Source organism: Schistocerca americana, chromosome 9 (assembly GCF_021461395.2).
Source record: "Schistocerca americana isolate TAMUIC-IGC-003095 chromosome 9, iqSchAmer2.1, whole genome shotgun sequence".
Classification (NCBI taxonomy): Eukaryota; Metazoa; Arthropoda; class Insecta; order Orthoptera; family Acrididae; genus Schistocerca; species Schistocerca americana.
The window spans coordinates 57004743-57028534 of NC_060127.1; the positions used below are offsets into that span (position 1 = coordinate 57004743).

Here is a 23792-nt window from a genome sequence, read left to right on the forward strand (position 1 = left end):
AGGTGTAACGCACACGGGGATTCATGGTTAGTTCTAGCCGTCTTTTGTTTTCTCTACTCGTGCCTTGTTGAATTACATCACAATAGTGGAAGTTCGGTAGAACGAGTGCTTCCACGAGCTGGCATTTCAAGTCCTGCGGAAATATGTTCCGAAACTTGTTGAGAGCATAGAGACAAGCAGACGTCTTTCGGCACACTGCGACCTATTCTCCGCCCAGTTGAGATGCTCATCCAAAATTACACCCAAGTTCTTAACTGTTTTCTGATGTGGTATTGGAGCACCGTCGAGCAGAATAGGAGGTAGCCGTTCACGGAAATCTGAACTTATTAATTTATGATGGGCTATTAAGATTACTTGCGTCGTTTTTGCATTTACTTTAAGCCCCATGTTTTTCGCCCATGTCACTACTGAAGACAGATCGTCATTCATCTGAGCGATTGCAGTGTTTACATCTTCAGGTCTGACGCTTAGGTAGAGCTGGAGGTCGTCGGCATAGAAATGATATTTACAGGAGGACAGAACCGACGAAATATCGTTGACATATAAAGAAAACAAAAGTGGTCCTAAGACTGATCCTTGTGGCACTCCCGAGGAAACATGTTTCCAGGAAGATTTTTCATTTACGCAGACAACACATTGCTGTCTGTCTTTTAAGTAGCTTTCAAACCATCTCATTGCACTATCTGAGAAATTAAGCTGTTGCATTTTTCTGAGCAATATGTCAAAGTTAACAGTGTCAAAAGCTTTGCTGAAGTCCAGTAGCGTTAATATTGTTGCCTTTCGATTGTCAATGGATTGAAATTTGTCATATGGGCTGAATTCATGCAAGTGTTCAGTGATTTGGTCATGAATAATATATTCAGGTGCTTTGGAAACAGCAGGCAGTATGCTAATTGGTCGGTAATCACTAGGCAGTTGCGGGTTTTCGATCTTAGGGATGGGTCGAATTATGCTTCTTTTCCATGCAGTGGGGTATATTCCGTTCACGAGGGAAAAATTAAATATTTCAGTTAAGACAGGTACTAAGATATCGGCAACATTCTTAATCATGGTTATACCGATACTGTCGTTGCCTGTTGCATCAGAAGAGATTCTCATTATTGCTTTTCTTGCCGTATTTGTTGTTACAAGTTTTAGATGGAAGGTATCGTCGTTAGTTATCCTGTTTGGGGATTCTTGTGGACGGTAATTATCAGCCGTGCGGGTATTCAGAGGTGCAGAGAAGAATTCATTTAATTCGTTAGCTGACACATGAAAAGCAGTTTCCGATTTTGCCTTTCCGACCCCCAAGCTACGGAGATTCTTCCATAGAGTTGTGGGCGTCAGATCGCTGCATACAAGGGAGCGAGCGTGCCTGATTTTAGCATTGCGAATGCAAATGTTTCACTCTGTTCCGTAGCTTTCTATATTCTTCGAAACGCTCGGGTTTTGGATCTGCCTTGAAACGCCTGTGGGCAGCATCCCTATTAATCATCATTTGACGTAATTCAGCTGTCAGCCATGGAGCAGGAGATTTTCTTACACGGATTGTGCGTACAGGTGCATGTTTGTCATAGAGGGCAGTGAGTTTATCACCAAGTTCATTAATTTTGCCGTTGATTGTAGGTTCTCTGATTATTTGATGCCATGAGATTTCTGTGCAATCGGCTGTTAGAGCATCAAGGTCAATACGTTTCATGCTCCTACAAGTCATGTAACGCGATTTGATCCTTGGGGGCTGCACAGAGTAGGCCAGGAATATTACATCATGTGCTGAGAGGCCAGGGCCCGATGTTTGACCAACATCTCTCACTTTGTCAGTCTGTTTCATTGCGATTACGTCTATAAGAGTATGACTGTGTGCCGGTTGGTGTGTAGGTTGTAATGGAAGAATGTTCATGTTATTGCAACTAAACAGTCTTCATAGGTTTATTGCAGAGGGAGTGTCTCTTAGCAGGTCTATGTTCAAGTCACCCATTACGATGACATGTTTGTATTGACACTGAAGTGAATGTAATTCCGACTGGAGGGGAAGAACTCATTGAGCTTATTTTTGGCGGCTTGTACACGATGCCAGTCAAGAACTTCCGACTTTGTATATTTACTTCAATGAACATGAATTCAAACTCTTTTTCTTCAGCAGGGTTTGACGTACATAAGACTTTTGCTTTGAGATCTGTTCGTATATACGCGCCGACCCCGCCACCTCGCTTTTTTGATCTGTCTGCCCTAAGAAATGTGTACCCTGGGAGATGAATAGATGCAGAGGATATGTGTGGTTTTAACCACGTTTCGGATAAGAGGATTACGTGGTAGTTTAGTTGGTTGAAGACGAGGCTAAGTTCTTCGTAATGTGCAGGTAAAGACTGGATGTTGCAGTGAGCTGCTAAAAGCTCTGACGCATTCCACTGAGCAGCCTGGAGTAGGGTGGCAAACTGGTTTGTCCCTTTGTTAGGCACTACCTGCCGCGAGGGGCACTGGCCGCTGCTTCCGCCAAGTGACATAACACAGGGGTGTCTGAGATTTTGCGCGCCCTGTTTGTGACTCCGCGAGTGCCGAAAGAAAGGCGACTGCAAGAGATTTCCTGATGTTGAAGGAGTATAGAAAATGGATTAGTGGTATTCGGTGCAAGGAGAATATGACCAAAATAGTGACGGCTGTGTGTCACTGCGTATACTATGTCGTAAGAGGAGAAATGTAATTAGCGTATTTGAAACAGCTTAGGGTGGAAATAAAGGAAAGGGGAGTGATTTAAGAGGCTGATGCTGCCAGCAGAGAGAAGTAAGCTTAATAATTAATAGATTATCGTAGGAAGCTAGAATTAAATTGAAATTTACTAAAGTGATACTGGTAGTGATTATCGTAGGAAGCCACACTTGGATTGAAATTTGCTAAAGTGATACTGATAGTGATTTTTGTTATGAACAATTTAAACCGAAGAGATGGGTGATTAATGAACTAAAGGAGAGACCAATAATTGCAAGTGAACTATTACAGAATGGAAGAGAATAAATTGAGAAAATGAAAAAAGTATTAGCATTAACTAAAATTAAGTAATGGTTACAGCTACAGACACAAAAAATAGTTAAAAGTTAATACAGTTACAAAAACAATTAGTTGAAGGTACAAATATGGGTATAATTAAAAAGTTAATACAATTACAAGACTATATCTGAGTATAGGGCTGTTACAATTTGCAAATGGTGTTAAGTTTGCACTTTTGGCTCGAGTAGCTTCACTTAATGCTATTCAGTTCTGTCATGTTTGTGACTGTCTTCTTTCCAGCTGCTGTCTTAATGATTACTCTGCCATCCTGAGTCCACACATTCTGAAGACCGAAATGGGATATGGCACTGTTTAAAATCTTTAGCCGTTCGTGTGTCAGATCTTCTCTTATTGTAAACCCTGTCCTTGCTAACTTCTTCTTCTGGGTAAAGATCTCTGCCCTTTTTCGGTATGAGACAAATTTAATTATTATTGGACAAGGTTTGGTAGCACCTGGTAGTTTTCGTCCCACCCGATGGCTCCTGTCAGTGTCTGCCTTAGTCACTTCAACGCCTAATTTTTCAAGCACAACCTGTATAAGCAGGTTGTCTGTGTCTTCTTCTTTATTATTTTCTGCTACTCCAAACAGTCGTAGACTATTTTGGCTTTGGTACTGTTCTAGCTCGTCTGTTGCAGCAGTTTCACTTCCAACTCTCGTGCCTTTTTCTCGTATTCAGACACAGATTTTTTAGTGCTGTAATTTCGGCAGTATTGGCCTCAACAGTTTCACGCATTTTGGCCAATACTGCTGCCGTTACAGTATCTGATATAGTGCCTGCTATCAGATCGAGATTGTTTTTATCGCGAAGCGCAGCGTTTACCTCAGAGCGGACCAGCTCCGCTATACCGGGAGCCGCGGCCGCACCTTCCGCCAAGAGCGAGCCCACCGCACCTGCTCCTTCCCCGCTGCTGGACGCCTGCTGTTGACTCTTCTGTCTACAATTTTCTCGGAGATATTGGTGGAGCACAGAAAAAAAAAATAGCACTACTGCACAGAACACTGTTGTTTACACAATTTCCACTGGTACTAGACAACACCACCTGCGAGAACACCTTCGAATTCAATTAAATTTCACGAGCCGAACTTAACACGTGTTACACTGCAGCCGCCACGGCACTCTCTGTTTAATTGCTTTGTAGTGTTTCAGAGGCTTACAGACTTAACCTGCACAGTAGGGTAGCCCCATATATTTAGGTGACTTCAGTCACAGAGGCATTTGTCGTGGGGGGTCTAGAGCAAATAGTACATGAGAGACTGTCATTAAACAGTGTGAGAATTAACTATCACAGTAGAACTGACACTACCATGGTGTCTCTGTCTATTGATAGACCACGTTGATTGATCTTGTGAAGTCTAACGGAACGCTTTGTGATGGTTTATGTTACAGTCACTCAGCTCAAACATCATAATTTACTGAAATTCGGTGACTGCATTAATTATCTTTTATTGTAACCATTTCAAGTAGCAGTGAAGGCAGTAACACATGATCACTGATGTAACTTCATAAGAAGAAATCACATTGGTAACTATGGAGGTCACTGAAGAAGAGAGGTGTCACAAAGAGAAGTTAGTCCAATCTGTCACTGGGGTAATATGTCATTGAGGTAATCACAGAACGCCTGAAAGAAAGTTGGTCGAGCAGCATCTTTTTGCAAAATGAGGTCTCCGCTATCTTTCTGTAACTGTGGCATTAGCTATTGCTGCAGCATACCTTTATTTGTGACACAAGTCACAGTTTTCTCTGCAAAGAAAAATGGAACCACAAATTAACCCTTGGAGAGATGCTGGTATCCACTGACAAGTGTCATTTTTCTGTACATCTTGTAGTTTTCACACAATTGTCTTCTGAAACCTGAGGTACTTACGAATAATCATTGACTTTGCACACCATTGGACAGAAAATATTAATGGTTCAGACAGAAATAAGTAGATACGAGTCACCTCCTCTGTGTCAGATTTCCTTAAGTACAGAGCAGACATTGGGAACCTGACATATTGCAAATACTCGTAATCAGGTTAAAAAGCTGGTACAGTACGTTTTCAGGATGAATGCCTTCGTAGCAGTGACAGAGTAGTGGAATGTCGCACTTCTTTCATATGGAAAGGAAGCGTACGATCACACTGTTATGATGTAGAGTACAGTTCTTCACCATTTCAACATGCACTTCAAGATAGTCAGAGTACAATATTGCTAATGATTTCAAACTTTCAGGAAATGGTCTACGCCGAAAGAAGAGAGCACCCTGTTCCTAAAAAGATGTACAAAGTGTAAGTAACATCGAGAATCACGTCAGTAAAGGGGTCCTCCACACTAATTTGTAAACCTTCAGTTAACTTATACCAATGAATCACAGAGTCTTGCATGAGCACTGGAAGTTGTACACTGCCAGCCATTAAAATTGCAGTACCCTGAATGTGACGTGCCACAGATGTCAATCTGGCACAAAGTGCAGCATATACTTATATATACAAGTGATTAGTATTTTGCAAAAAGTAGATAGGAATCATGTATTCTGTACGCAAACCAATATTGCACAGTGGATTTCTGATTCATAAATCAGATTTAAATATCAGTTTCCAGAATTAAATTTTCACTCTGCAGTTAAGTGGGATATGAAACTCCCTGGCAGATAAAAACTGTGTGCTAGACCGAGACTCAAACTTGAGACCTTTGCCTTTTGAGGGCAAGTGTTCTACTGACTGAACTTCCCAAGCACAACTCACGACCCATCCTCACCACTTTATTTACACCAGTACCTTGTCTCCTACCTTCCAAACTTTTACAGAAGTTCTCCTGTGAAACTTGCGAGACTAGCTCTCTTGGAAGGAAGGATACTGCGGACATATGGCTTAGCGACAACCTGAGGGATGTTTCCAGAATGAAATTTTCACTCTGCAGTTAAGTGTGCGCTGATATGAAACTTGCTTGCAGATTAAAACTGTGTGCCGGACTGAGACTCGAACTTGGGACCTTCGCCTTTCACATACAAGTGCTCTGCCGACTACAGAATGAAAATTTCATTCTGAAAACATCTGCCTCTCTGTGGCTAAGCCGTGTCTCCACATTTTCCTTTCTTCCAGGAGTGCTAGTCCCACAGGTTTCACAGGAGAACTTTTGTAAAATTTGGAAGGTAGGAGACGAGGTACTGCTGGCAGAAGTAAAGCTGTGAGGACAGATTGTGAGACGTGCTCAGGAATTCAGTCGGTAGAGTGCTTGCCCATGAAAGGCAGAGGTCCCAAGTTTGAGTACCAGTCCAGCACACAGTTTCAACATGGCAGGAAGTTTAAATATTAGTTGTTTCTGAGAAGATTTTGCTATGCACTTGCAAGAAGAAGAAACATTTACCAGCATATGATTGAATTGGACAGTTGTCAGACCGTAGTGCTGTAGGATATTGGTGTCTGGACAATAACTTTCAAAACCTGTAAGGTACTAACAAAACTGAAGAGGTCATCCATAATGTCCACCTGTCTGTTTCAACAAAATCTGCGCCAACAGCCTTTGAGAAACGAGGCCCACTTCAGTAAGCTGAAGAATATGTGCATCTATCCTACTGCTTCCTTTAACCTCAGCAGGACTATGAGAGATTCAGATTTGAAAGAGGAGCCAGAGGAGTAGATTCCACGTTACCAAATCTGTTCTCAGCATCCCTTGAGGAAGTCTACAGATCTATCAACTGAAAAAAGAGGAGGAGGAATGCATATCTGAACCCTACTTCACTTTGCTGAAAACCTCGTACCATTTGCTTCTCTCAGATGAAACTTCGGAAACTGATGGAACAGCATAACAGGACACACTTAAAAACAGAACTGAAGATCAGCTAAGATAGGACTACAATGATGTGTAATCAGCATGTTGTAAAGAAAATTGTTTGGGTGAATAATGTCATTGTGTAACCAGTTCATGAGTTTTTGTATTTGGGGCAGCTGAATGTGACTAGATTGACATTAAAAGAAATGAACAGAATATCAGGAATGGAAGGGAAAGCTTTAGTGAAGGAAAGGGTTATCAAAAAGAATATCATATATTTACATTCAGTGTGTATTACCAGTTTCATCATACAGAAGTGAAACACTACAGAAATGATTCGAAAACTGAGAGGTGCTCTGTGAGTAATAGATATGTGCTCGATGAGAATTACCATGAGAGGTGAGGCGGTGCAACAAACAAATGGGTAAGGAAACGAGCTAAAGTATCGCTGTAGTGGCAGCAAAGTGGAGGTAGCAGGATATGTGGACAATTGAGAGAATGGTGGCTGGAATAGGGAAATTTTCTGACAAGTTCTGAGAAAGAGAACTAAGATTGTGATGATGATCTAACAGAAGGCACGTATAAGACATTAAAAAATGGAAGTGAGTGATGAGGATAGGTGTGGCTGGAGACTGTAAGGCTTTGAGAAGACTGGAATTGGTCTTTAAAAAGTAATGTACGTCAAATGGCAGGTCTTCAGACACAGACAGATGCACCAAAGGTAGGAAGCTAGCAGTCTATACATTTGCACAAAGACTCGCGTCAAGTCTGCCAATCTCCATCAGCTATTTTCCACAGTGTATAATACTGCACAGGTGAAACATTTACAGGTGGCCACAACTAGCAAACCACAACAGCAAACATGAGTTACCAGGCTAAAACAACAGTTTATGCACAGTGAAAAATCAGTTTTAATATATAAGTGGTGGCGACATCGGTTGAAGTGTTAAAACTCATGAAGCCACCATACAAAAATGGGGTTCAAGTCCCTGTGTAGCAGTATAAGTGACACCTGTTGACACTGAATCATGTTATAAACATTTTGACCAAGTATCCTGACTCATCGTTTGTGCGGCACACGCAGTTCACTTGGCACTGACGTGGCACAGATTGGTACCTGACAACTCTCTCTTTTCTCCCCAAGAGTGCTGCCACCAGCATTTCACTCATTATCATTCTTGTGAAACACAGTAGGACCTTTATTTGTATGAAGTAATGAGTGCTATGAACAAGGGATCTCAAGCTGGTTTTATATTTCTAAATTTCCAGAATGCTTTTGACAGTGTTCCTCACAACCGGCTACTAAGCAAATCACATGGTTATGAAGTACTGTCATAGTTGTGTGACTGTATTTATAAGTTCCTGTCAGAAAGGTCACAGTTCGTAGTAATGACGGGAACCTGTTGGGTCAAACAGGAGCGATATCTGGGGTTCCCCAAGGAAGTGTTATGGGTCCCATGCTGTTCTTAATGTACATAAATGATTTAGAAGACAATCTGAGCAGTCCTCTTAGATTGTTTATTAATGTGCTATCATTTACCATCAAGTAATGTCATCAAATTAAAATCAATTGCAAAATGATTTACACAAGATATCTGCATGGTATGAAAAGTGGCAGCTGTCCATAACGAATAGGTCCCTCACACAAATGCTGAAACAACATGTTTAAATTTTGGTTACTCGATACATAACATGACTTCAGAGGTTGTCAATTTCACTAAAAACCTAGGGATTATAGTGTGACACGACATTTTAGGATGGCATATCCGTTTGTCAGAAAAGATACAGGGCAGGTTTTTTTCAAAAATAGGAAATTGCACTTACTAAGTAATGATCCCAGCTCCTATGAAGTAGTCCCTTTGGCTATATATGCCCAGTTGCCAACATTTCTGAAGGACTTGGAAGCAAGCTGAGAAATTTTCAAGTGTGATGCTTGTAAGCTCATTTGCCATAGACCATTGCATGCTTATGATATCTTGATGAAGCTTTCCTGTTAGGAGCCTCTTCACTCAAGGAAACAAGAAAAAATTTCAAGGCTAGAGGTTGGGCGAATATGGCAGATGTGGGATGGCAACAGCAGAATGTCTGGCCAGATATACGGTAACAGATAAAGCAGTAGGGGGTCTTGCATTGCCGTGCAGTAAGAACCAGTCGCGAGCATGTCACGAATCAGGGCAGCAACATCGATTAGTTCTAGTTCGGTGTTTGACCTGGAGAAACATACTCGTGGTGAACTAATCCTTTACTATCACAGAATGTGATTAACATTGCCTTTATTCTCGAAGGTTGTCATTTGACTTTTTCGAGGCTGGTGATCCAGGACTCTGCCATTCAGCACTTTGATGCTTCATGTAAGGGCCATACTGGTAGCACCAACTTTTCATCCCCAACAATAGTCTTTGACAGAAATGTGGGATCACATCTGGCTTTACCTGGTAGTTCAGCAGAAATTCTTTGCCTTTCCTCTTTTTGTTCATCTGTTAGTGAGTGAGGGATGAGTTTTGCATTAAGTTTCCATTTCCCGAAATCTTCGTGTAAAATCTTACAACACGCATCACGATTCAAATTAAGTTGTTCTGATATAGAACACACACAGTTACATAACGAATTTAAAGTAACGGTTTCCTTGCAATAACTGTCTTACACGCTCCACATTTACATCAGTATGTGCTGTAGGTGGGTGACCAATGTGGTATTATTTCACTCTGAATCTCTGCCTCGACAAAACCTTTCGCGCCACTCTAAAGCACAACTTCTTGAAAGTGCCTCACCTGCATAGCTCGCTTAATCACTGTCCACGTTTCACTAGGGGTTTCTCCCAAGCTTAATGCAGAGCTTAATATTCACTCTTTGGTCACAATCAGCATCCATTGTGTCACTGTAACTAATACGCCAAGAGCCCAAACAGTATGTTGCCAATCAGAACCCTGTATCCTAGTGAGTTTGTGCAGAAACATGGCCAAGGTCATTTCAAGGACGCACACATACAGGTAACATAAAAACTATCTTTGTTCCTTTTGAGTATTCAAACTCAGAAATAAAAAAACTTATCCTGGAACTTTTCTGACAAAGGGAGTATTTATGGCATATGCCATATATATGAGAGTTTATGTGATGACGAAAGTGGTTTGTTACGTTTAGTAATGAGTGGATGTTGGGACATCTAACTGTGGGAGATATTATTACAATATGTTCAGACGGTAGAACAGCTCGAACCCATCACTTCTGTAATGCGAAGCGGCAACTGAGTATCTGACGTGCTGTATAGGGCCACTTGCTGCTTGGCGGCAGTCTTTGAAGGCGTTTAGAAAACGAGGAGAAAAAGAGGAAAGGTCATGGCTGCAGTGGATGCCGTGACAAATTACTTTCAGATTCGCTTATGCAACATATAGTTTACTTCTTGTCTTGATTTTTGCACGAGTTACATACGTATAAAACGATATGTCAATATGTAAACTGTCTGTTATATGACATTTTGTTACTGTGAAAGAAGGTGTGACTACAGCAAGTTTAAAGTTGAGTTGTTTAGGTCATTCAAGTAGCTCAAAGACAATTAACACTCACTTTCAGCACCCATCCATGCACAAGGTGATGGCTGGGTGGAACTGACTTGCAAGTCTACCCCAGTGAACACCAAGAAAACACAACCAAAACAAATCTTATCAAATAAAGCTGGTGATGTAAAATGTCAGCTAGTTGGAGATTACACACAAGAAATGGAATACTGAAGCTATACTAGGTTCCATTTCAGGATTACAATTACAAACTTAAATTGGAAGATTGACATAGAAAATGTCACAGAGATAGCGAACTGAAAACTATTTTATTGCCTGAACCCTTAGAAGATTCGACATCTCTACTAAAGGGACTGCCTACACTACATTTGTCAGTCTTCTTCTTTAGTACTGTTGTGCGATACAGGATCCTTTCGAAGGAGGATGTCGAAAAAGTTCAGAGAAGAGCAGCTCATTTCGTATTATCGTGAGATGGGGAGAAAGTGTCACTGTTGCAGTCATTAAAATGAAGGCTTTTTCATTGCAGTGAGATCTTTCACAGAATTTCAAGAGAATCTTGTTCTCTGAATATGAAAATATTTTATCAACCCCCACCTACATAGGTAGAAATCATCGTCATAAAATATGGGAATTGGAGTGTGCTCAGAAAGATTTAGTTCTTCACCATGTGCTGTTAGAGAGTGGAATGAGCGAGAAATAGTCTGAAACTGGTTTTGTGAAACCTCTGCCAAACACTAAGTCTAATGGGAAGTTGTTGTGTAATAAATACAACATTACAGAGACAGAATTGCTAACTAGTACTTAGCTCCAGGAGGGAAAATTCCATTACTGTCAACAGACACTCGCATAACTGTTGCTACATCGTGGAACTGTAAGTTCCCATCCTTGGCAGGACAGAAGGACATAGGTAGGGGAAGGTCACTAAGTTCGTACGGAGGGATTTTGTTCCGAAAGGTTAAAAACCAGCTGTAAAGCTAAATTTTGTTTAATATCAAGCATAACAGTGTAATTGGTGTTCTTTGGATTCGCAAGTAGTATAGTCATTATAACATTTTGTGTTACTTCTGCTTCATTGATAAAATTGTGCTATTTCAACCCTACAGATTGAAATGACGATCAAACTGTTTAGTAAAAATTTCAACCTATCAGAAGCCCTGAAAGAAATTATTTCCAGAAGGCTGGACAGTCAGAAAAAGTTCTTGGATCTCTCTTGTATAAATGATATTCCTGGTGAGTAAAAGATAAAACGTTTTTAGTTGTATTCATATTCTGTCTCTGTCTCTCTCTCTCTCTCTCTCTCTCTCTCTCTCTCTCTCTCTCTCTCTCTCTCTCTCATGAATTTGTATTAAATTCCAGCATTGTTCTCACTACTCGCTTGTGATTGTTATACTGACTGTGATATTGAGCTTGCAGATTTAAGAAATGTCTATCTGGTCATCCACATAATTGGTCCTGTAACCGTAACTGATCTGAATTCAATGAGCATCAAAGCTCTATAATTTACCTGCCAAATGTTACCCAAAATTTGTTGAAGTTAGAGTCTACAGACTTCAGTGTTCAGTTTAGAGTAGGCTATTCCAGTGCTCTCCACGGGGCTGACGAGCACGTGTCAGCTTGCCTGCACGGAGGAGCGAGTAGTATAGGCTACGGTCCAGGTAGCCCTATTGCACGCATTCTATGCATTTGCGAGCCACTCAGCTCGAACAGTAGCATTGCATACACTGTGCCCAGCCCACTCATTGGCCACGTGTCAGTTGTTTTCTTACCCCTCCCCACTCAGCCTGCACTGCTTTCCAGCTGGAACAGCTCGGTTTAGTGTTATTTTTGTTCTATATTTTTTTACATCCTTGGTGTTTCTGACGTCCTTGTGAACTGGCACCGGCTTTCTGTGCTGATGGTTACAGCATGTAAGGTTTATTGGACCTGCAAATTGTTAGCTCAGTTAATGTGGAAAAGCTTTCAGACAATTTAAACAATGGATAAGATTACTTCACAAGAAGTTTGAAGGTATGTTACTGACAGCATGTCAGTATTGTGGCACTCTTTACTTTTTTTTTTTTTAGTGGATGAGATCAAATTGATTGATGGTTTCCAGTCAGTTAAAAAGGGATTGAAGTATTGTGCACTACATTATTCTTTTGAGCAGATGAATTGAGTAAAGATGTGTTATCAGAAGAGCCTGGAAGTAGTGACAAATGCCAGAATTTCTGTCTGTCGCTTCAGTTGCGGAGGTCAGCGTGCCGAAGGTGACCACCATTTAGCTTTAACTTGCCATCTAAACTGAGAAAAATTCTTCCACAAATCCTCTACTGCATTGTGCTAATGTTTCCCGAAAAGATAAAGGAATCTGAGAACTGAAAGTCAAATCCGTGTGCATAACGAATAACATTGGAGAAAAGTGATGGTAAAAATGAATTAAAATTGATGGTATAGAGTTTCAGTTGCCCAATGTCACGAGAATCACAGAATCGGATTTGTGTACCACCTGAAATATTTATTCCAAACCATGTGTTCAGCAAGTCAAGCAAAATCTCCACAACTGTTTAAAATTTATTCCAAAATAATTATGTTGTTATGATATATATTCTTTGTACTTCAAGATAATGATTCTCTTTTTCTATATGTTCTTTTTGTGTATGAGTTTCTATTTTACTTGTTTTATTTTCACTGTTATATATGCATTTAGTTTTTAGTCTAAAAGCCCTCAAAAATCATATTCTGAAATAGTATTTTCCTTTCTCTAGTAGACAATGCCACCAGTTACCCCAAAATCATAACACAATACACACACGTCATACCAACACATGTAAGTTCACCTGATGATGGAGGTTTAAACCTTCGAAACGTGTCATGGATATAAACAAACAGTGACTGGTAACAGTAAACATGTTCTTTCATTTGATATCAATAACAGTCACGGTAAAGCCTAAGCTAAAATGTTTGCATTTAAAGAAAATCTCCTGTCTTCTGTGATTTTGAAAGCAACAGACTGTAAGGAAGGAGACCTTTAGAGATGCGTGCATGAAGAAGAGAAAGTCTGCCAGCCTTGTCAGAAGAAATTGCCATTGTTCCTTTAATTGTATTGTCTGTCCAGCATTACTTGAAAATGTGACCAGAATTGACTCACATTTCATCAAGCCATACAACTTAATAGACATTCAAATCAGAGATCTGCATTAACAGCCAGCATCGCGATGCACCGACATCCTCCCTCTGTTTGTCAACAGCTTATGGCCAAAGAAATATCCACAGTGAAATCCCAGGTTGTGCAAAGCTGTGAATAACAATGTACAACTGCCACAAAAAGGCCCAATCCCTTAAGTGTGACCAATAACTTCCTGAGAGTCAGATCTTTTTGTCTGCAATAACAATGATAATCCTGATTACACATCACATTGTCAGCAGATGAAATCTTTATTGGTAATCAGCTTATCTGTTCAATGCTTTTTCCCTGGAGTTTCAAGCTTCGATAATTTTCCAGCTTCCTTTCCTTTCCAAAATATTTCCTTGCCAATCGTCAGTGCTGCAGCAGTTCTATCGATTCCCTTGTTAACTGTGAGCAGTGGGCCACCATTTAAGTTTTTCAGTCTCAAAGTAGGCACATAATGCGCAAACTTGTTTCTCTCGACTGTTCTCGTACGGGAATATGCTGGTCGAACTTTCCCACTCGTAACTCTTGATGAATTTTCTCTGACATCATTGATTACCAAATAACTGTAACAACAAATAAAAGAATTGCTCCTACAATCATAAAAACAAAAGCAAGCAAAATCAAAAGGTACAGTGCTCACACAGGACAACATATTTCTCTTTATCGGGAAAGATTCACTTGCTTATGTCATTCTACATTTTCTTATTCTTTACTTCTGTTGTCAGTTTTTTTGTAGCCCAAATATTTGTCTTGTTTCCTAATTTAATTCCCTTCTCATCACCTGACTTTGTTTTATACATCCCCTTAGCCTTGTTATATTTTAACTTTTAACTTCTTTTAAAGACACTGTCAATTGCATTCAACTGACTTCCAAGTCCGTTTTCATCTCTGGCAGAATTACAATGCTGTTGGAAAAAGAAAGTTTTATTTTTTCTACATAACTTTCAATTTTCCTTCCAAATTTCTCTTTTGTTTCCTGTATTGCTTCTTCAATGTACAGATTGAATAACATGGGGGATAGGCTCCAACCCTGTCTCACTTCTTTCTCAACCACCGCTTCCCTTTCATATCCTTCAATTTCTATAACTACAGAATGTGTATGTAATTGGTCACACAACCGAGTTAGTTCACGCTGTTGCTGGGATCTTGGTTTGCTTTCATGAGAAATTTGATTTTAAAAGTGTGAAGGTGGGGATGTACATTCTCTTACATCTTGCATTTTCGAAAATTTGTTTATTTTATTTTGGCCAAGAACTGTTGTAACATCTCTCACAGAATACACATTATGAACTGTGTGCGCATAAATTGTGAACAGATAGGAAATATGTTGGAATTGCTGGATACTGTAAAAGCGATATTCAACAGCTTTTAGATATTGAAGAAATTTCATTGTTGTACCAACGGGAACAATCAGTTTTTGAAAATATAATGTAATTGGCTAGATAAAAAACCTACTCTCCAAGCCAGTGACAGGAGAACACTTTTATAAAAGTATCGATATTTGCAAACTTTTGGAGCCAGTGGCTGCCTTCTGTGGCAGATGGCTCGAAGGGGAAGGAAGAGTAGTGAAGGAAAAGCACTGGTGAAGTTTAGGAAATGGCTCGAGTTCACAAAAGCCAACCAGAACCCTTGATCAGGGGTTGGTGATGTCTGAGCTTTTGTTACATTTTGAAGTTGGATTGGCAGATTATACCATCCTAGGAAACATGAGGGGCAGATAACACTGCAGGATTTTGCAGAATGAGAGAAGTCTGATGGAGTGGAAATTGACAGATGAGGCACGTACGTCACAGATTATCCAGGTACATTATAAAGAAGTGCCATATTTAAACCAGCTTCAAACTGCAAAAACAGGCTAGATTTCATAACAAAAAGCTATCCCACCTTCTCCTAAACTCTTTCAAAAGCGATTTCTCTCTCTCTCTCTCTCTCTCTCTCTCTCCAGCTACACGACAGCCACACCACCAGCTACCACTCATCTTCTGCAAACCGAGCTTAGCCTACGTACTCAACATCCCGCAGCCTTCACCACTGCTTCCCAGAGCAATGATAACTCATGATCACAAGCACTAACACCTCAGTCTATAGAACTTCTTACCCCACCCAAACCAACCCCCCACCCCCTCTCCCCACCTTTTACCTGCTTTTTAAGACCCACAAACCCAGTTACACTGGTTGTCCCCAAGTTGCTGGCTTCAAAGCACCTGCCAAATGTATATCTGAATTAGCAGATCGACACCTACAACGTATAGTACAAAGACTTCTCTCCTATATTAAAGCCACCAACCATAATCTAAAATTCCCTTCCCCCCCATACCTCAATTGCCACCATTGATGCCCCCTTCCTGTATACCAACATCCCCCATGTACATGTTCTGTCTACTGCTGAACATTTCCTCAGTCAATACACACCTGATTCCAGAGCTACGGTGGCCTTCTTGCTCACCTTAATCCATTTTGTACTTATCAGCAGCTACTTTACGTTTAAGGGACAGACGTACAAGCAGATCAGGGGCATGGTCATGGGAACCAGAATGGCTCCTTTCTATACCAGCCTTTTCATGGTTCGCTTGGAGGGGGCTTTTCTGGGATTCATAAGGCTTCAGCTATTGATTTGGTTTACGCACATTGATGACATCTTTACTATATGAACTCATGGTGAGGCTGACCTGTTGTTATTGGAATCTCTAAATACATTCTCTCAATTAAATTTCACACGGTCCTATTCTGAATACTGTGCCACTTTCGTCGATGTTGACCTCTTCTTCACAGAGGGTCTTCAGCTACACACTTCTGTTCCCATTAAACCTACTAACAAACAACAGCACTTACATTCTGAAAGTTCCCATCCTTACCGTGTCAAATGTTCCCTTCCGTACAGCTCCGGCTTTCAAGACAAACATATTTGTTCATATTCAGACTCTTTACATCATTGCATCACCATTCTCACCTCAACTTTCACTGGACGTAATTACCCGACCAGCCTCGCTCAAAAGAAAATTTCCTGGCCGATCGTATCCAGCCCTGGTACTGCTGATACTTAAAAAAACAACAACAACTTAGGAGTACCGGTACACCTCTTGTCCTCAGTATTACTCTGATCTCAAATATATTAATAATCAGTTACTTCGACAAGGCTATGACTTCCTAAAATTGTGCCCTGAAGTGAGATCCATTCTGTCTGACATTTTTCCCACCACACCTAGAATAGCTTTTCATTGCCCTCCCAATTTCCACAATATCATTGTCGGACCCTATCCTCCTCCTGCACCCATCTCCCTACCCTATGGCTCCTACCTCTGTGACTGTCCCCACTGTAAGACGCAATGTGTACCCTCCTACCATCCTCCAAATGTGAAACTACATGTCACGTACTGGCTGTTATATAAACACTGTTTGGCCTTTTACATTGGCGTGACTACCACCAATGATTGGGCGGAGGCTGACAACATACAATTCCCTGTTGCAGAGCATGCTCTACGACATGACAGTCATTGCCTTGCTGACTGTTTCACCACAAGTGTCATCTAGATTCTTCCTCCAGACTCTATTTCTCAGAATATGCAGGCGGGGACTGGCGTTACAACTTGTCCTTGGTTCTCACCACCCATCTGGTCTTAATTTACATTAATTTTTCTGGTTTCAGCATTTGTTCTCAGTAACTATTCCTTTCTTCACTCCGTTTTGGTTTTGTATACCTTTTATTTTGTGACCTGTCTGTATAAGTCACCCTGACACAAAGTTGAGGGTGACTTTTCCAAACAGTTCCCATTTCCTAAACCTCACCAGTCTTTCCCTTCATCCATGTTCCTTCCCCTCCCACCGTTCTATTAGAAGTAGCCTTGGGTCTCCAAAAGCTCGCAAATTTCCATACCTTTATCGTGTGTTCTCCTACTACCGTTTGGTGAGTAAATTTTCTATCTATTCATCATACAATTACACAACTGTAGTTATTCTTCATTTTAAAAACTGATTTTTATCAATTTTAAGACCAAATTATCTGTACCAAAATAAAATGCGGTATCTGACAGCAAATCAGATGACACAATTTGACAGATGACACCACCAAAGGCTTTTGGCTCGGCACAGTAGCACAGATAGTGATATTATATGCAATATGCCCTCCCCACACATTTAGTATCTGGTACGTGGATCCAGAGTCTCCGGGGCTGCATAAGAAGCCCAGTGAATGAGCTGCAGATTCACTTGTTTGTCATTTGTGATCCAGCTGCTTCAAGAATGAAGGTTACTTTTATGCCAGGCAACTTGTTTCAGTTTGATATGAGACTGGATTGTCATTTGCCATTCACTGACAACTATGTGTGGATTCGGTTCTGTGTACCACACTTGGTGCTTAGTGTAAACTGTTCTCGTGCATTGTGTTCGAGAAACAAGACGTGTACCATAGTTTAATATAAGCTGCCATTGCAAATAAGTGTGTGCATTTGTACTGGTGTACAGCACTTTAGTGGACCAAAGTTATAATTAACTGACTGTCATCATTTTAAAATTTCTGTTGAAGAATGTAAGTCATTCTGTTGTACTGTAAACAAAACTCTTGCAGAAAATCATTTTTGGTATTTGAACACGTTCTTGTATTGTTAATTTCAGTAATGCAGTGAGCGGTATAAACTAGAAGATAGGTCTCTTTCTTTTTACGTGGCTGCATACAAAATAACAAAGACAACATCAGTAGTCAGTAGTGTCCAAACCCATGGATCTTGAAGCTTAAGGGTCATTCTGCCGGGGTGGTTAATGTGTTATGTAACAGTTTGTGATGGCCTTTCATTCTGGTAAAAAAACCTGAAGATGGTCTTAAAACTAAATGAAATTGTTTGTTAAATGTAAAGAATTAGTGCACCTGTATCTAGTTCCTAATACATTGAAACTGTATTTTGTAGCTACTGCCTCAGAAGTAATAGTGGTAATCTAGATATGCACAAAGATACATTCACGAGATTTGAAATACGTCAATCCTCACACTCACGATTCTCGTTTCTGCCATCGGTAAGAGGTCCAGGAAATGCTGTATGACCCGACTGAGAACTGGCACATCCTGGACCAGATGCTGAGAGTCGCAGAGGTCGCGGCACCCGGGCTCATAGTCCTTGGGCTCGCAGGGAACGGGATCACTTCACTGACTGCCCTGTGGGAGTTGCTGGCCCATACCAAGTGGAAGTCTCTGCGAACTCTGGATTTGTCGGACAATAAGGCAAGTTTAAATCAGTTAAAGTTTCAAAGTGGCAATCTTTGTATTTCCTCCATTTACTGAACAGCTTAAGCAAGTTTCATCCAAACTGAGATAGTAAAGTCAGAAATAAAGATTAAGACATTCTACAATAGAAGTAAGAGAACAGACTTAACAAGAGTCAAAACTACAGTGCCGCAACCAATACGTGAGACTCGAATGGGCCTTATCCCACCAATTTGTTATATGCGACATGCAAATGATATGTCTGTCATTAAAATTGTGTGCCACACTGGAACTGGAACCTAAAAACGCACTGTACTCAGAAATCCCTTCTCCCGAGTACGCTACTCCACCAAAGTGCACAGGAGTGTTTCTGTGAAGTAAGATAGAGGTACTGGTATGTGAGGTTGGGTTGTGCCTTGTGCCCAGATAACTCAGTCAGTCGGAGCATTGTCTATGAAAGACAAAGTTCTAGGATCTAGTCCCTGTCTGTCATGCACATTTAATCAGTTTCAGAGCACAGAACACTCCACTGCAGAGCAACAGATTCATTCTGAAATTATGCAGCTAATTAGTGCTACAGAACAATCTGCCATCTGTGATTTTGAGGCTTCAATGAGATGTGAAGCTAAAGTGTATAACCTGATTGGACCTTTATTTCCTTGTGCAGAATATATTTGAAAATTTTGCAAACTCGCCAGGCTCATTTTGTGCATACACTTACTCGGATCTGCTCCGGATCTCTTCACTCCTGTATGCACTTCACAGGCAATCGGCGTTAGTCACCAAAAATTGATTATGCCAGTATTACACTACAGTTAAAGAAATAGTTTTTCATAGTTAACTATTGTAATACAGGTTGTGGGAAGTTTTAGAAGAATGTAAATACGTTAGGATTAAAGGAAACCACTCACCAAGAAGCAGAAGCACCGAGTTGCCGATAGGCACACGTGAAAGGAAGAAAGCCTGCCAGCTTTCGGACTTTCTCCAGGCGAGCACCGAACTGAAACTGTTCCATTGGATTGTCACAGGGTACAGCAGGATTCATGACTGCATCTCTCCTGTCATCCACTGATCCACTGTCCAGTGGTGGCACTCTTTACAGCACCTCAAATGTCGGTTAGTATTTATTACAGAAGTGTGTGGCTTATGAGGAACTGCTCAACCATCGTTCCCCACTCCTTGTATCTCCCTAAGCACAGTTATTGTGCTAGATGGACTGCTGGTAGGTCTTTCCACAAGACAAGTAATTCATTCTGCCAATTTCATGAGATTTTCTTAGTCACTCTCGAACTTACTCACCGTCCCTGGCCGTCAGTACCTGAGGTCTTCCTGGTCATTTGTTCGCATTTTTATTTCACAATTGCATTGCTGACAGTCAACTTAGGTAGCTTTAGAAGGATGTAAATGTCCTTGATGGATTTGTTACTTAGGTGACATCCTATGACTAGTCCACATTCAAAGTCACTCTGATCTCGAGAAAGACCATGAACTTTAGACTTGCTTTTTCTTCTGTGCAATGTGCAGTAGTAGGGTGGAGATGGCAAGTTCATGTAGCATGTGCAACTCCACAGCCTCTCATTTTTCTCTGGAAGGATTATGTTAATATGCATTTGGGTCTAAATCTATATCCTTACATTACAAACCACTGTGATTAGCATGGCAGAGGGTACTTCCCAGTTGACCACATGTTAGGTTTTCTTCTAGTTTCACCCACGTACAAAATGTGGAAACAAAGAGTGCTGAAATGCCACTGTGCACTCGGTAATTAGTCTGATCTACTCTTCACGGATCCTACAAGAGTAATAGGTCGCAGGCTGTAGCGTTTTCCTAGTCCACACTTAATACTGCTTCTTGAAACTGTAAAAAAGTTTTTCCAAAGTTGTTTGCATTTATCTTAAAGTAATATATCAGGTCATGATTTTCAGCATCACAGTGGTGCTCACCTGTGCATGTAACAAACTAGTGACCATTCCTGCTGCCCATCTTTGTATACACTCAGCATCCCATTTTATTATCCCCTCTATTACTAAATCGCTCTTCCTGAAACAGGTACCAGTTGCAGTGAAGGGCAACAAGAATTCAATTTTCAATATTTTGCGTAGTTACTGATGGAATTTAAAAATTTAAAAAACTAGCATAATATACTCTTTAAGAGATATAATCTTATGTTAAAGTTTAACACAATAAAACAAGAATCACAGTTAGCAACTGTGTGTTTCTCTTAAGGCAATGTGACTGATGGCTCACAAACACACTGACTTCATTCATTCAGTATCTGAGGATGAAGTTTACATGTAATCTCAAATCCTCAGGGAACACCCAACCCCACCACCATCCACAAAATCATAAAAGGAAAGACGTTATCACTTACTGAACTTTTGCTCGCTCAATGAAAGACCCGTACCCAAAGACTGGAAAGTCCCACAGGTCACACAGATACTCAAGAAAGGCAGTAGGAATAATCCACAAAATTACAGGCCAATATCGTTAACCTCAATATGCAGCACGATTTTTGAATGTGTACTGTGTTCGAACATTATGAATTACCTCGAAGATAACGGTCTATTGATACACAGTCAACATGGATTTAGAAAGCATCAATCTTGTGAAACGCAAGAAGCTCTTTACTCGCATGAAATGTTGAGTGCTATTGAGAAGGGATTTAAAATTGATTCCGTTTTTCTAGATTTCTGGAAGGCTTTTGACACTGTAGCTCACAAGTGATTTGTAATCAGATTGTGTGCTTATGAAATATTGTCTCAGTTATGTGATAAGATTTGTGATTTCTTGTCAGAGAGTTCACAGTTCATAGTAACTGATGGAAAATCATCAGGTAAAACAGAAGTGATTTCTGATGTTCCCCAGGGTAGTGTGATAGTATCTCTGCTGTTCCTTATCTAGATAAATGATTTAGGAGACAATGTGAGCAGCCTTCTTAGGTTGTTTGCAGATGATGCTGTCATTTATCATCTAGTAAAGTCGTCAGAAGATCAAAACAAACTGCAAAATGATTTAGAAAAGATACCTGTATGGTGCAAAGATCAGCAATTGACCCTAAATAATGAAATGTGTGAGGTCATCTACTTGAGTGCTAAAAGGAATTCGTTAAACTTCAGTTACACAATAAATGAGTGAAATCTAAAGGCCGTAAATTCAACTAAATATCTAGGAATAACAATTATAAACAACTTAAATTGGAAAGAACACACAGAAAATGTTTTGGGGAAGGCGCCCCAAAGACTGTGATTTATTGCCAAAACTCTTGGAAGGTGTAACAGATTTACTTGAGAGTCTGCCTACACTACGCTTGTGCATCCTCTTTTGTTGTACTACTGTATAGTGCAGGATCCTTATCAGATACGATTAACGGAGTACATCGACAAATGGGGTGGGGGGGGAGCAGCAGCATCATGGTCATGATACAAAATTTGGGGTGGGCATCATTAAAACAAAGGCATTTCTCGTTACGCTAGGATCTTTTCACAAAATTTTAGTCACCAACTTTTTCCTCCGAATTCTAAAATACTATGTTGATGCCAACCTACATACGGAGAAATGCTCATCATAATAAAATAAAGGAAATTGGAGCTCACAAGGAAAGATATAGATGCTTCCAGAATTATATTTTCACTCTGCATCGGAGTGTGCACTAATATGAAACTTCCTGCCAGATTAAAACTGTGTGGTGGACCGAGACTCGAACTCGGGACCTTTGCCTTTCGCGGGCAAGTGCTCTACCAACTGAGCTGCCCTAGCACGACTCATGCCCCGTTCTCACAGCTTTACTTCTGCCAGTATCTCGTCTCCTACCTTCCAAAGTTTACAGAAGCTCTCCTGTGAACCTTGCAGAACTAGCACTCCTGAAAGAAAGGATATGCAGAGACATAGCTTAGCCACAGCCTGGGGGATGTTTCCAGAATGGGATTTTCACTCTGCAGCGGAGTGTGCGCTGATATGAAACTTCCTGGCAGATTAAAACTATGTGCCGGACCGAGACTCAAACTTGGAACCTTTGCCTTTCGCGGGCAAGTGCTCTACCAAGAGGTCTCGAGTTTGAGTCTCGGTATGGCACACAGTTTTAATCTGCCAGGAAGTTTCAAAGATATAGATGTTTGTTTTTCCGGCACACTTTTCTACAGTGGCATAGTGGAGAATTATTGCCAGGCACTTACATATGATTTGCAGAGTATCGATGTAGATGTAGATGCTGTTGCTGTTTGTGCACTAAAACTTCAGCATCTGTTTCATAATGAGAGCACTTAGCGAATTCCAACAAACGAAGCACAATTTCAAATCTTTCCTAAACTTTTTCTTGCTTAGATTCTTAAAAGTCACATATTAACACATTAATTCATTTCTAAAGTAATCAGATATTGATATCGAATCAGAAAATAATCCCAGAAGAATGGACTTTAGGGTAATCCAACCAATACACAAGAAAGGAGACAAGGCCTGCTGTTCAAATTACTGAGGAATTACCCTGCTGAACGTAACCTATAAGATCTTCTCTAGTATTATCTGCAACAGGTTCGTACCGTATGCAGAATAGATTCTGGGGGAGTATCAGTGTCGATTTTGGCCTAACAGATCAACAACAGACCAGATGTTTGTGTTAAGGCAAATACATGAAAAGGCATATGATTATAATATTGAGCTTCAGAACCTCTACGTAGACTTCAAGCAGGCCTTTGCTAGTCTTGGTAGAGCACAAATGCTAAATAATTTGCTGCTGCTTGGTATACCATCGAAGTATGTCTCACTTATCCAAGCAACATAGGCTAGTTCCAAGGCTGCAGTGCAAGTGGATGGAGAACTGAGCAATTGGTTTAGCATAAGTAGAGGAGTCAGACAAGGGGACGCACTCTCTACAATGCTTTTCAGTCTGACTCTTGAGGCACCCATTTGAAGCTTCAGGTATCTGGCTACGTAGGCACAAGGTTGACTCAGATAAGCACATATGCTGATGATGTAGCAATTATTAGTAGGAGGAGGATATTACTATAGAGGACAATATGTGAGCTGAAAGAGGCCTTTCTGTAAATGGAACAAAGGCTAAGCACATGAATTTCTTCTAGAAGGAAAATAATAACTTGGATAGACTATCAGCAGATGGTTTCAATTTTTGACATATGCAGAACTTTAACTATTTGGGCTCC

At 40.6% G+C, this 23792-nt stretch overlaps 1 protein-coding gene across 2 annotated transcripts in view; it reads left to right on the forward strand.

Annotated features, from left to right (window-relative positions):
- LOC124551005 (nuclear RNA export factor 1-like) overlaps positions 1 to 23792 on the forward strand; it is a 189874-nt gene that overhangs the window by 102482 nt on the left and 63600 nt on the right. For both annotated transcript variants that reach the window (XM_047125848.1, XM_047125849.1), the window contains 2 exons: positions 11395 to 11521; positions 18455 to 18654. In XM_047125848.1, the coding sequence (XP_046981804.1) occupies positions 11395 to 11521; positions 18455 to 18654 (327 nt within the window). The remainder of the gene's footprint in view (positions 1 to 11394; positions 11522 to 18454; positions 18655 to 23792) is intronic.